The 14986-nt window shown below is 51.1% G+C and overlaps 1 protein-coding gene across 2 annotated transcripts in view; it reads right to left on the reverse strand.

The window, feature by feature from the left end:
* Nucleotides 1-464: 464 nt before the first annotated feature.
* The window catches only part of LRRC74A (leucine rich repeat containing 74A), a 31494-nt gene continuing 16972 nt past the window's right edge, over nt 465-14986 (reverse strand). The window contains exons 8-14 of one of the 2 annotated variants that reach the window (XM_027571619.1): nt 12481-12566; nt 11838-12014; nt 8338-8433; nt 5245-5391; nt 2404-2511; nt 2108-2190; nt 465-638 (exon numbers count right to left, since the gene is read on the reverse strand). In XM_027571619.1, coding sequence (XP_027427420.1) covers nt 614-638; nt 2108-2190; nt 2404-2511; nt 5245-5391; nt 8338-8433; nt 11838-12014; nt 12481-12566 — 722 coding nt within the window. In that variant the 3' untranslated portion in view covers nt 465-613. Of the gene's footprint in view, nt 639-2107; nt 2191-2403; nt 2512-5244; nt 5392-8337; nt 8434-11837; nt 12033-12480; nt 12567-14986 lie in introns of both variants that reach the window. The other variant, XM_027571618.1, reaches the window with a different exon arrangement.

Here is a 14986-nt window from a genome sequence, read left to right on the forward strand (position 1 = left end):
ATTGGGAAGTCTTTAGTTCAGCTGTCCTACTTTTCAGCTGGAAGCACAAGCCTTCAAGATCAGGTGGCTGGGTAGTGCTGGGCCGCCACCACCTGCCAGGTCTCTGTCTCCCATCCTGGGCTCTCTCCACGTGGTCCCTCAGCATTTGCTTCTAAATATCCCTGTTCTCGTTTCCTGAGCATCTGTTCCCTCAGCCACTGCCTCCAGCATCTCAGAAATCTCCTCCTGGACACAGTTTACATTTACTATGATGACTGCTTTTGTGTACTGATCTCCTCCCTTCCACTCCCCGCTTTTCTGTAGCAGCCTAGCAACCCGGTTGCATTTCCAATTTGATCCCCCCCCCCCCGACCCCCCGACCCCGTTCCCACCAAGGCTGCCGAGGATGCGCCCCCTGCTGGCCACTAAAACCAGGAGGTGCTGCCCCGGGGAAGGGCATACCACCAGCAGCCCAGAGGCATGGAGACCCAGTCAGACTTTATTGGCTCGCTCACAGTCTGGCCTTGATGATTGTCTATGGAGGTTTCAGACAGATCGCTGCCTCCTCCCTGCCACCATCTGACTTGCCAGGACTTCTCTGTCGCCAGGACTTCTCTCCAGATCAGACTTGTTGCTATGGCTTCGCCGTTTTCAAGAAACTGGTTTGAAAGGTAAGGGGAAAACACTGGGTGTCGGTGGAGCCTCGTGGCTGACTGGCGGGAATGTTAGGCAGTCGCAAATCCAAGCGAGACCATCTGTCAACCCAGTGCTCATGGTGGCAGAGGGTTGAACATGGGTAAGTTTACGTGCCGGCTTGGGGGACCGGGCAGTGAGCTGGTTTACATTGTTGGCAGGGGTTTGGCAGTAGACTGAAATTTAGAATATGCATACCCTTTGGCCCAGCGATTGCACGGGATTCGCTCCACCGAGCCCTTGTTAGAGAGACTCATGCGTGCAAATACCGTATACAAAAGGATGCTGGTTACAGTATTATTTGTGGTAGCAAAACAATGGAAATAACTTAAACGTCCATTAAAAATGAGACTCAATAATGAGACTTCTGTGCTATATATAGCACATGGCATTTAAAAAAGATGGAGATGGATCTAAATGTACAGACGTGGAAAGATTGCCAAGACATCCTGGAAGGCAAAGCAAGCTCAGAGGAACATGATAACATGCTTCTATTTATGATAAATAAGGGAACCTGTGTGTTTGTGAGGGTAAAATAATATATAAGAAAACATATGTGTCCTCTGAGCCTACCACATGCCAGATAATGTCCTAAATGTTTTACAGGCGTTCATCCACTTAGTCCTCAAAAACTCTGCTACCATAGGCACTATTATTAGCTTCATAGTACAGATGGGGAAACTGAAGCCCAGGGAGATTGGGTAACTTGCCCAGGAGTGGAGCTGGGCTTGGGACTCCGGTGGTCCGGCCTCAGAGCCCACATTTTAAACCCCTATATCACACGCACGCACGCTGATGCGGGCACAGGACAGAGGTACCCGGGGAAGGCTCGTGGGGCAGGGCCAGAGTGGATCCCTTGGACAGAGCTCCCTAAGGACACTGTAAGACGCAAAGCCGCAGGGCCAGAGGGGGGCCAACCTGTAGGCCTTGGCGAGGAGGTCCAGCTCAGTGGAGCAGCTTCCAGAACCACACAGACCAGCTGCCCTGTTCTGTGGGCGCACTGAGCTTCTGTACTGCCCTCCTCCAAAACTCAGTGTCTATCGCCATGAGCAGGCGAGGACAGTGGCTGCTGAGCCCTGTGAGAGGCCGCAGCAAGGGCTCCCTTGGGACTGTCACCCTGGCTCTTTCCTGTCTCTTTAAGGGGCGGAGCCCACGTCCCGCCCACGGCGCTGAGTGGCCTGTGGCTTCCCAGTGCGACTCCCGTCCCTGCCTGAGCCATCCTCCCCTTCGGGCTCCCGGGGGACCTGCAGACCCCTCTCACGTACTGGGGCCTAGCCACGTGCTCCCCTGTGTCACCCCACTGTGTCCCCAGAGTCTGGCCCTGCAGCCAGCAGCCCATGGCTGAGGGGAAGCTGAGGCGGAGGGCAGCCCGCGGGGGGCCCTGGGGAGAGTGCTGTTTCGGGGGAGGTCGGACATGGGGGGGGCTGGGACTGACCTGAAGTTCACCCCGCCTCTCTTGTCATCCAGCTTCTTTATCAGCTCCCTGACTTGGTACAGGTTTACGGGGACCTTGTCCTGCTGAAGGGGTGGGTGGGCCGGGCAAGGTCAGCGGAGCTCTCTGCCCATCCCTCTGCAGCCCCTGCCCCCAGACACAGACACACGGACACACACACACACACACACACACACACACACACACACAGACGCACATGCAGACACACAGACACACACAGAAACACGGACAGACAGACACACACACACACCCTGGCTGTAGCCACAGGGTCAGCACACCTGTATCATAGCTTTCCGGAAGTCGCCCACAGGCATCGTCATCATTCCTTTAGGGTTCAAGCTCCTGAAGAAGTCTACAACTGTGATTCCGTGCTGGTCGGCGTAGCTCTGAGAGAAGCAGGAGACACCAGGAGCGCACACTTGACTTTATAACATTTATTAACCTCCCCCCACCCCCCACCGCTACCTTCCGCCAAAGGGTGGCCTGGCAAGGGCAGGGGAGGTGTAAGAGGCAGACTGGGGGGCCCGAGTCTCCTGTGTGTTAGCGGTCGCCTAAGCCCAAGAGCCCTGCACGGAGCTGCATGCCATGACGGCTGTGGGGTTTGCTCAGTGTCCGGGAGCCCCCACTCCACGGAGCAGGATCGCCATGCAGCTCCAAAGAAGGAAGGATTAGGGTCTCTGCTGTTTGTTCTTTCTATATATCTGTCTGTCTATCTGTCTATCTGTCTATCTGTCTATCTATCTGTCTGTCTATCTATCCATCTGTCTGTCTATCTATCTATCATCTATCATTCTATCATCTATCTATCTATCTATCTATCTATCATCTATGTATCTGTCTATCTATCCATCTATCCATCTATCATCTATCATCTATTATTCATCTGTCATCTATTATCGATCTTTCCGTCCATCCATCATCTTTCTATCGTACATACTCTTATAAAATGCCCTGTACTAATACATTGTGAACACCTTTTCAGTATCATTAAAACATTCTTTTGGGGTCCTTTCTAAGTATCTTTATGTTTCTCTTCCCCTCCCACTCTCAAAAGGCCCTCAAGGCCCAGCCAGATTGATAGATATTCCCGCAGATAACCGTGCTCACTGAGGAACTCCTCAGGGACCAGTTCTCGGTCCCCGGATCTTCTTTCCCCACACTTTGCCCTCTGGGGTGCACTGCCTCTTCCCCCGGGGGGACCCTACTTCTGCATCCTCAATAGCTGCTCACAAGTCCGTGCTGACACCCACTGGCACCTCAATCCAACACGTCCCAGGTGACGCACAGGCAGCTCGACCCTGTCGGCGGTTGTAAGCACTGTGGCGGACCCCGCGGGTGAGCCGGCATGCCTCCCCTCCCTCCACAGCACGCCCCTCTACAGTGCAGATGCTGCAGAGCCAAACGTCGACTTTCCCAAAACCCCCCTTCAGCTAGGCGTTGGAATGGGATGCATTTCACCAAGCACCCAGGGGAGGCTTGTGTGGGAGGTCTGACTTGGAAGGAGCAGGCCAGACGCAGCTGGGGGGCCGTCCTGATTCAATGGGTGATTCCCCATTGGGCAGCCTCCCGATCATAGCAGAAGCAGCCATCACCCTGGCAGCCCACATGGGGGATTTCGGGAGCCATTTCTGGAACCTAAACCAAGAATCTGTTTCTTCAGCCCCTCTCAATGTTTCTGGGGTCTGTCTCTGGTCATATATCCCTCTTTGTTTAACCCAGCTGGAGTGGATTGTGTGCTCAGCAACAAGAACTTTGACCAGCGCAAGAAGGGCTTGTTGCTTTGGTAGGTGCTGGTGACAAGACCCATCATCGCTCCTGCCCTGGAGGAGTTCAGAGAGGGCCTAGCTACTCCTGACTAGGGAGTCTGGAAGGGTTGCCCAAGGACATGAACTTGAGTAGAGACCTAGAGGAAGAGTAGGAATGAGTGAGACACAGAAGGCAGGAGGAAGGGTGTTCCAGGCAGAGGAATGTGCATGTGCACAGGCCTGGGGTTGAGCGAGAACTGGTGTAGAGAAACAGGGAGAAATCCAGGGGGGCTCAAATGTTGGAGAACCAGCTGGGAGGGGCGGACAGAGAGGGTGGGGCTAGAGAGGACTTCCCTACTCCTGCCAATGTCATCACCTTTATTTTAGTCCCTTGGGGGGCTTGAACTTTGCATCTGAGAACTCCATTCCTGTTCCCTGGAGCATCCTGCTCCCCTTGCGAAACAGGTTTCCTCTTGGTTCCATCTTATGTCATCTGACTCGTGAAGATACTTGATGACCCCCTTGCCTTCTAGAACTTTCCATACAACAATAATATTCATGCAGAGCTCTTCTATTTAGTCCTGGAAGCTAAGGCACAGAGCAGACCAACCAAGGAGCAGGAAGCAGCCCCAGCAGTACATACCCTGTAGAACCCACATCGGCATGGCATCACCACAGATGGCAACCAGTGTGCATCCCGCAGAGGCTGGTCAACCCTACCACCGGTGAGAGCCGGGAATAGGAACACCAGCCTGGGCTGGGCACTACTCTGTGAGGTGATCAGACCAGATGAGAGCCCTTGTAGCTCTAAAACTGTCTAATTTTTCATTTCCATGGTTACATCTGCCTTCTGTGATCTGAGACTTGAGCTGGGAGCAGGTGACCACAAGACAGAAAGGACCTCTTTAGCTGAAGCCACCAAATAGCTGTCCTCACCACAGGGGTGTCTTGGCATCCTTACCAGCTACTGGCAAGAGCTTGCATTTGTTGGGTGCTTATTATTGGCCAGGCGTTTGTGTGTAACAGAACTGGATCTCCACAGCAGCCCTCCCGGCGTGAGTCCTGTTGTTCTACCCATTTTCCAGGTGAAGAGACTGGGGCCCAGAGAGCACAGTGACTTGCCTTTGGTTGTACATTAGCAAGCAGAGGAGCCTGGCTGATAGAAACCATCCTGTTCCAAGCCCCTCCCACTTCAGCCCTTTCCCAGATGGCCCCTTCCTCTGGGAGCCGGGAAGCACTGCTGAGGGGATCCAACACCCACAAGGAATATTCCACGTCCGAGAGACATTCCTTGTCAGAGAGGATTGTGCAGACGCTTTGGGAGAGGGGCGACTCTTGGTCTTTGGGGTCTCCAAGAGGAAGGCGAGGGCTCACCTGGATCAATTTCATGGGGTTCGTCCACTGGAGGAGCGCTTTCTTGGCAGAGAAGCCTTGCACTGACTTGTATATCACGTCCAGCTGGGGGTGGATGGCACACACCCCATCCAATATTTTTAGGAACTGCTCAGACACCAGCACATTCTGAGGCGGGAAGAGAGGGGACCCATCATGAGGAAGGCATTGCCGCCGTTGTACCATCTCCACCCCCCCACCCCCTTCCGCACCTCCGCCCTGCAGACCAGCAGGCCCATCCAAGCCAAAGGCAGAGCGTTTTTTTGTTTTGTTTTGTTTTGGCTTTTCCAGCTTGTTCTGCAGTGCTGCTCCTAGACTGGTGTAGCTCACCTTTCTTAGAGCTTGCAATTTGACTTGTAAGGTTTGCACGTGATTTTGATCAGATGTTCTAGCTGAGGGCTGGTACTATCACATACTCTCAGTTCAGCTCTCGGATGGTGAGCCTCAGTGTCTGCGTGTGGCAGATGAGACACAGCTATGGGGTTAGGAGACTGGCCTCCAGGCAAATGCCCTGAAATGTCCATTTCTACACCATATTGGTCTTTGGAGCAGGTGCCCTGGAAGAGGATTCCTCATCCCAACCACCCTGTCCTGGTTCAAAACCCATTGGGAATGTGCCTTTTGGAAGTGCCCTCAGAGCTGGGTTAGAGGCCACAGGAGAAGACATGTTCTGTGAAGCAGTGTTTGACCAAAGCTGACCTTCCCTGGTTTGGTCAGCCTGCTTCATTCCTCAGATGTGGTTGTGAGGAATTATTTGCCACTTCAAATAATTAAACCCATGCTTAAGGGCTGCAGGCTTACCTCATCCCAATTTGTAGATATTCTAGAGAAAGTTCTAGAGAAAACTCATCTGCAATGAAGGGATTCCAACACTGTTTAGAGCTACATCAGGAGAGATGACGAAAGGGAAGGAAAAGTCTAATTCAGACCTGTCTGTGCTGGTAGGCTTGTAAGGTGGCAGTGTGATCTCAGCTCGTGGGGTCGTGCACCATCTGGGGTTAGCCAAACAGCACCGCTTCCAATGTTCCCCAGACACCAAGACAGTGCCTGAGGGCATGCCTTCCAACCTGCACTGGGCGGGGGGAGAGCAAATGCCAACAAAATCTGGACCCGTAACTGAGTCCCAGAGTTGGGGTGGGGTGGGGGTTAAGGCAGCGTGAGGGGTGCAAGTCCCAGAGTTGGGGTGGGGTGGGGGTTAAGGCAGCGTGAGGGGTGCAAGTCCAGAGCTGTAGGATGAGGGTGGACAGAAGGCCCCTGAGGAGAAAGACCATGAGCAAAAAGAGGAGCCCGGGGGCAGGGAGCAAGGAGAAGAGGACAGAATGAAAAGAAAAGCAGGTATGTTTTTCTAATGTTTCATAATCTGTGGCAAAACTAAGTCCAAATTTTACTTATTATTTAGTTCCAAGGAGTTTGGGCTTAAACATTCAAAATATCATCACTGATATTATTGCAAGGCTTTCAGATCTTGGCAAAATATCATATTTGTGTGGCATTAAAATAATGTAACATGACTTTAACACTGTCCCTTTATAGAACACTAGAGTAAGAGGCAGAAGCCCTGGGTTTACCCTTTGTCATGTTTCTCACTTGCCTGTGTGGTCCTGGGCAAGTCATCTAACCTCTCTGGTTCAGTTTCCTTATATACAAAAGGGGAAAATGAGGAACAGTTCTTGTTATGGGTTGAACTGTGTTCCCACCAAAAAGATACTGAAGTCCTAATCCCCCGTACCTATGAAGGTGACCTTATTTGCAAATAGGGTCTTTTTATTTATTTATTTTTTTTAAAGATTTTATTTATTTTTTTTAATTTTTTTTAAAGATTTATTTATTTATTTATTTATTTGAGAGAGAGAGAGAATGAGAGATAGAGAGCATGAGAGGCAAGAGGTTCAGAGGGAGAAGCAGACTCCCCGCTCAGCAGGGAGCCCGATGTGGGACTCGATCCCGGGACTCCAGGATCATGACCTGAGCCGAAGGCAGTCGATTCACCAACTGAGCCACCCAGGCGCCCCAAAGATTTTATTTATTTATTTGACAGAGAGAGACACAGTGAGAGCAGGATCACAAGCAGGGTCTTTTTAGATGATTGAGTTAAGATGAGGTCATTGGGGTGGGCCCTAATCCGCTATGACTGGTGTCCTTCTATAAAGGGGCGTTTGGATACAGAGACAGACATGCACACAAGGAGAACGCCATCGGAAGCTGAAGGCAGAACTCAGGGCGATGCTCCTACAAGCCAAGGAACATCCAAGATTGCCAACAAATGAGCAGAAGCTGGGAGAGGCATCGAGCCCGTTCTTCCTCGCAGTCCTCTAAAGGAACCAGTCCTGCCAACACCTTGATCTTGGGCTTTAGTTCACAGAACTGTGAGATAATATACTTCTACTGTTTGAACCCTGCCCCCCCTCCCCGCCCTGGAGTGTGGTACTTTGTTCACGATAGCTCTGGGACATGAGTCCACTCTACCTACCTCCCAGAGTGGGGCCAGAGGAGCGGAGCAGAGATCACGTTGGGGGGACAACTAGTATAAAGTGGTGGGCCAGCTACCACCTGTCTGATGATCCAGGCACGAACACCTGGCCCAGCGAAGTCCCCTCCTTGGGCCTTCCTCCTCCCTCAGGGCGTTCACCCTTACATGCTACTCTCAGGAGGCCACGTCATGGAATACAAATACAAATTTGTACGTGTGTTAATATGCAGATTCTAAAAGTTCTGCGATTCTGGAACCGTTCTGGGACCCAGGGCTGTCCACGAGCAGGGCTGGCAGTGAACAAAGGCTGCTCGGGGGATCCCACCTCTGTCTCTGCTGTTTCTGCTCCCAGACCCACTCGGGCTCTGGTCTGGGATTTCGCACCATAAAGTTACCAACGGACGGGCTACGCCTGCGAAAAGGAGCCCAAGAGAGGGCCAAGTTGTACTCCAAAAGGAGTGACCTTATCATGGAGCATGGGTGTCAGGGACAGAGCTGTTGGCGCCTGGCCACCCAGCGTGGCTGTGGTAAGCGCCCACATGGTGCCCGCGGCCGTGGTAACTGGTGTGGGCCCTGGTGCAAGCAGCCACTGTCTGATCACTCACGGAAATGTCGATCTCTTCCATCTTGGATTTGGGGTTCCTCTTGATGGACAGGATAAGTAGAACAGCCCCGTCCATACTCATAGGGTTCAGGAAAAGCTGTGGGAGGAGGGGCAAGATCAGAGGAAGACGAGATGGGGACAGGAGAGCCTGGCTCAGAGCAGGGCTTCCCTTTCTTCCCATCAAATCATCATCTCTATCTTCCACCCAGACTTCTCTGTAAGCACCTGTCTCCCTGTTCGTCCAGTCATCCATCTGCTTGTCCATCACTGCTCATCCATCCATCTATCCATCCGTCCAGCAAACCTACCATGTGCCGGGTGCTGGGAAATGTGCAAAGGGTTGCACAGGCAGACAGGACAAGGTCTCTGCCCTCACGTAGCTCACACTCTAGAGGGGGCCACAGGCAAAGGAGTCAATGGCATCAGAAGTGGGGTGAGGGCAGTGACAGAGGCACATGCAGGGGCCAGGAAAAGGACATCCAGCACAGTGGAGGGGACACTCGAACTAAGCCTTGCAGGACTAATGGGGATTCTTCTGGTCTGGAAGAAGCAGGGGGCAGGACCAGAGGAGGGAGTAAGAGGCACCGAAGTCGACAAGGGCAGGCAAGTGCAAAGGTGCAGAGGTGTTTGGGCAATAGCAAACATTTCATGAGCAGGAACAGAAAGAACAAGGCCACAGAGCTGGAATGGGCCAGGTCACAGGGACCATGCAGGCCTAGCTGCGTAGCCAGGGTAGTATCCTAATGTAGCTGAGAGCCACTGAAGCTTGGGGTGGAGGTTAACAGCAAGGAACATGGAGCCCAGTGGCTCTGCTTACTAGTTTTCTGGCCTTGGGTCAATTCCCTGACCCCTGGGAACCTATCGCTTAGGGCCACTCTGAGGATCCAATAAATTAATTCAAGCGAAACATTCAAAAGAGTGCTAGGTACATAGTAAAGCAGCAAATGAATGTTAGTTATTATTAGCGAAGGCTTTCCGCCAGGTGGTGTCCTGATGAGTCAGCCAGAACTTTCATTGAGCACCTACTGTGTGTCAGGTGTTTCCTGGGCTCTGATGGACTCGAGAGAGAAAACACAGACTTCATAGGGCTTAGCCTCTAGAAGACTTTGATGGACACACTTCCCTGGGGAAACCTTATTTTTTCCAAAAGTAGGGGAAGGAGGGCTGTGCTCCACGTGGAGAACAAGAGATCATTCCAGTGGCAAAACCGATGCAGCTTCCACCTACGTCCAAACTGAGAGGTATGTTTTAAGTTGTGTTTAAAACTTTTTTCTTTCATTTTAAGACATTTAAAATTTTTTAAATATAAACACATGACAATGGGTTTAATTAAACATTTAAACAATGACACATGGTCATTATACAAGAAATTCAAAAAGAGGTAGAAAAAGTGTTAAAATCACCGGTACCCCCATCAATTAGAGAAAACCCCCATTGCCATGTTGTTGAGGCCGTGTTTCAGTCTTTTACGATTCAGGTGCTCCGAACTTTCCTTGGCTTCATGGTTCCACGGAGGCTGAATCACAGGCAGGCTGCATCCAGTCAGTCTCTCTTCTCTGAGTTATTCTTCCTCCCGCTCTGGCCAGACCTCGCTCCCAGCTCTTGCGGTCACTAGCCAGCCGGTCGCCCTGCTCCCTCCACTGCTGGGAAGCTGGCTTCTTCTCTGCAGCTCTAAGGTGCTTGTCCTCTCAGATGGCAGCTCATTGTCACTGACTTCTAACCCCCGTCCTTCTCCACCAGCACCCCCACATCTGTTGCCTCCCCCCGAATCGCCCCCACATCTTGAGGAATTTGGAGTTGCAGTGGGAAGCCAGGGAGGGCTGACTTCTCTGCCTCTCTGGAGCTGCATGGGCCTGAGCTGGTCACGTAGGCTCCGCTTTCTCATCTGACAGGTGGAGCGAGCGGAGCCTGCGCCGGAGGGCTGTGCCGTGGGCAAGAAGCAAGCCACCTGATATGCATCTGTCTCACTGTGGGAGCCCCAGAAAGGGAAACTGGTAATGGGAGGCCTCCTCTTTCATCTGTTTTCCAACTGCCCAAGAGCTTCTATGTTAGACATCTATAAGCCAATCTATTTATTTATTTTTGAAGATTTTACGTATTTATTAGACAGAGAGAGAGAGCACACAAGCAGGGGGAGCAGCAGGGAGAGGGAGGGGAGAAACAGGCTCCCTGCAGGGCAGGCGGCTCAATGCGGGGCTTGATCCCAGGACCCTGAGATCATGTGCTGAGCCAAAGGCAGACGCTTAACCCACTGAGCCACCCAGGCGCCCTTATAAGTCAATCAATTTTAAATGAAAGATGTATTCATTCATTCATTAATGGACATTCATTGGGCACCTACTATATGCCAATAAGTACAAGGGGTATAATAATGGGCAGAAGCAAACACAGTCTTTGCTCTCATGCAGCTCTCACACCAGTGGGGGTAACCAGTCAGCGAGTCACTGAAGTCAGAGTCTAAGAAGGAACCTGGCAAGTTGTGCGTGAAGGGGTAAGCTGAGATCTGGGAGTCCATGAGGACAGCTGCTGGAGCGGCGTGCTGAGCTGGGGCAGGGACTCGGGTAGGTGCAGGGAGCAGTGGGGGAGAGCACTACAGGGGAGGCTGAGTCCGAGGCCACAGGGAGAGTCGGGCCCTGGGATGGGGGAGATGAAAGAAGACCCGAGGCCATGGCTGGACAGCGAGGGAGAGTGTGGGGTAAACTGAGGCTGGAGAAGCACACCAGGATGAGAGAACTGGGTTTGAACCACAGGAAGCCATGTGGGGGTCTAAGCTGGAAGAGACTAGATGGGGGTGGGGGTGAAAGTCAGACTTATGCTCAAAACGCACACTCTGGCTTCAGTGCAGAGCAGAGTCTGGAGGAGACCCAGGCGGGAGGAAGGAAGACCGGTTAGAAGATGACACCAGGCACCCGGTGACCGTAGAGGGTGACATTAGGGTTAGAGCAGAGGGATAGTCAAGAATCTATGCACATGTGAAGCACAAGGTGAATTTTCCCAACAATTCTCTCCAGCAATATGCAGCCCCATCACCCTGCTGTCCCCAGCCCAACACACACAAATACACACACACACACGAATGCATGGACACACCCCCGATGCACACACACACGGATGCACACACATGGACACACACACAAGGATGCATAGACACACGCACGGCTGCACACACGTGGACACACACACACGGATGCATGGACACACCCCCTGATGCACACACGCACGGATGCACACACATGGACACACACACAAGGATGCATAGGCACACGCACGGCTGCACACACGTGGACACAAACACAAGGATGCATAGACACACGTACGGCTGCACACATGTGGACATATGGATGTATACACATGGATGCATGGACACACACAGAGATACACACACGGATGCAGGCTCACAGAAGCGTGGGCACACAGATGCATGCACACATACGTGAGTGCACACATGCACACGGACACACACATAAAACGGCCCATTCCCAGCTTAAGTAAAGACTTTACCTTCAGAACTTTGAGGCTCTCATTGACCTCCAGCCCTTTGCTGATTTTGGAGACTCCGTCGTTGCTGATGTCATTGCTGCTGATGTCTAGGTAGCCCAGGGAGTTGTTGAGTCTGAGGACCTCTCCTAGGGCCGTAGCCCCCTCGTTCCCAAAGCCGTTCATAGAGAGATCCAGTTTCTGCAGGGTCATATTAGCCTCCAGGGAGGGGAGAGAACAGCATCAGCATCAAGGCTCCGTGTGACTCTTCCAGCCAGCAGGCCCTGGTTTCTCTCCCCTGCTGCCATCCAGTTGGGTGCTCAGTGGTCTCCCAGAGGGAGAGCTCCACCAGACCTTTCCAGATCCCTCCCAGTGGAGGGAGTCAGAACCTGGTCATTCCCTACCCCCTAAGGAAATTGCCCTCTTGAAGTATCCCCAAAGATGCCACTGAGGCCCCAGCAAGGTGACTTGGCCAAAGTAGGATTTATACTAAAGAATAAAGCACATGCAGAAATTATGGGAGGGATGCTAACAACGGGAAAGCATTTGACGAGAGCTCCATGTGTGCTCATCCATGGGGTCATGAGGAAGAGGTTCAAGATGGAGGGATGGGAGGCCCTGGATGTCCTCACTGGACGCAACACACCACTGCCAGAGAGCGCCTTACCTGGAGACCATTGCACAAGGCCACAGCTCCCCGTATGTAGAAGTGATTCCAGCTCAGATCCAGTGACTGGAGCCCTATATTGAGGGCTGGGGGAGGGAGGGAGTCATCTTAGTATTCCCCAAATCCCAGAGAACCCATTCTCAGAGTTGACAGATGTCCGTGGCACTGGGGAAAAAGGACTACTCAATGTTCATGCGAAGTAAGACACTGGGGCAATAATTTTTCAGTTATTCATTTAAACACAAAATATTAAGAGGAGTCCCAGTGCTGGCAACAATGTAGTAAAACAATCCTACTGCTATATTGCAGGGGGCAAGCAAATTGCTACAATCTATTTGGCAAATGTGATCTGGTCACAGATATTTTGCTATCACACAAGCAACATCACATCTGAGCTGCTTCCTAAGGAGACAGTGCAGGATATGAGAAGCGTTCCATGCTTGAGGTGTTTATCACGGCCTTACTTATAAAAGTAACATTCGTGACTCACAGGGGAAGGGTAAAGTATATAATAAATATCCATCTGGCAGAATATGATGCAACCATTAAACTAATAGAGATAGCCCGGAACACAGGGGTTGTATTTACCTAGAGAGGCTGTGGTGGTATATTACACCATGTGACGTGGTTTCCTTGGAGAACTATGGGAGCAGACGTGGCTCCAGAAACTTTAGGGACACCATCAGTTCTAAGTGGTGAGGCATCAGGCTTGTCTAGAAGCTGGTTTGCATAGAAGTTGTATTTTTTTTAACTTAAAAATATTTTGGGGGCGCCTGAGTCGCGTAGTCCCTTAAGTGTCTGGCTCTTGGTTTCAGCTCAGGTCGTGATCTCAGGGTGTGAGTTCGGGCCCTGGTTTGGGCTCTGCGCTCGGCAGAGAGTCTGCTTAGGACTCTCTCCCTCTCCCTCTGCCCTTCCCCCACTCTTTAACTCTCTAAAATTAATAAATAAATAAATATTTAAAAAAATATTTTTGCTTACGTGCTACATAGGGTTGGGGAAAACATCCTGTTGAAACACATTATCATGCTTATTTTTACGGGGGGAAGGCAGATATGCTGAGGACACTGTTGGGAAGAGGCTGAAGAACTCTTGAAACTTTACTGTGCGGGAGGCAGTGCCTTCAGCCTTCAGACCCAGGAAAATGTCTTACTCGATTTTCTTTTCCACAGTCAATGTTCTATGTACTGATTGTGTGTCTCTTGTGTCAACCACCAGGATGTACTTTCACTAAAGTGCACAACACCTTATATTGTTGTGAGAACAAACTTTCCCCCGCCTTCATTCTCTTCTTACCCCCTAATCCCTCTTCTCTGCCAATTCCCTTACTTAATATGCCATGCACACCTGCATCTCTTCAAGGGCTGCAAAATTTAAATGTTAGTTCTGTTCTCGCCCCTGACTAGCTGTGTGACCTTGAGCAAGCTACTTATTCTTCCCTTACTTCTGTTTTCTTATCTGTAAAAATGGAGATATTAATGCATACAAGGTTTTGGGAGGGAATTGATGTGAAATGTCTAGCATGATGCCTATCACGTGGCAACCATTTAATAACTAGCAGCTCTAATAATAATAAATATTTTTTAAAGCTCACATATAATATGATGATAACCATATTAAAACAGGATGTAGTCTGTCTCACTTTAAAGTTGTTTTAAAATTTAGGGTTATTTATTTATTTAAAAAGATTTTATTTATTTATTTGAGAGAGAGAGAGAGAGAGCACACAAGCAGGGGGGAGGGGCAGAGGGAGAGGGAGAAGCAGACTCCCTCCCCGCTGAGCAGGGAGCCCGATGCAGGACTTGGTCCCAGGACCCTGGGATCATGACCGGAGCCGAAGGCAGACACTTAACTGACTGAGCCACCCAGGCACCCCAAATTTACGGTTTTAAAAAAGATTTTATTTTTAAGTAATCTCTACACCCAACATGGGGCTCGAACCCACAACCCCAAGATCAAGAGTCGCAGGCTTCACCAAGTGAGCCAGCCAGGTGCCCCTAAAATTTAGTTTTAAGGTATTTGAAAATCAGTTTTCAGATGGACTCAAGTTGCCCCACGAGGCTTGTACACTTCGCTCCGCCCCTCTGACCTGTCAGCCTGGACTCTCTCTCAGGGAAGATGTTGCTCAGCAGTGAGATGGGAGACCTCTGCCCCCCACCCCCCCACCTGCCCCCCCCCACACCCGCCAGCCTACCTGCCGCCTCTAGCACACACCTCCAGCCCCTCCCTCTCTCAGCACTGCTCCCCGAGGCCACCCCTGCCCCTTAGCGCTGCACTCCATGGCTGCCAGCCTTTGTTTTGTTTTGTTTTTTTAATTTAAATTCAATTAATTAACATATAACGTATTATTAGTTTCAGAGGTAGAGGCCGGTGAGTCATCAGTTGTATATAACACCCCGCGCTTGCTCACTGCATCCAGTGCCCTCCTTACTGCCCATCACCCTGTTACCCCATCCCCCCACCTCCCCTCCAGCGTCCCTCAGTTTGCTTCCTATGATTAAGAGTGTCT

Source organism: Zalophus californianus, chromosome 6 (assembly GCF_009762305.2).
Source record: "Zalophus californianus isolate mZalCal1 chromosome 6, mZalCal1.pri.v2, whole genome shotgun sequence".
Classification (NCBI taxonomy): Eukaryota; Metazoa; Chordata; class Mammalia; order Carnivora; family Otariidae; genus Zalophus; species Zalophus californianus.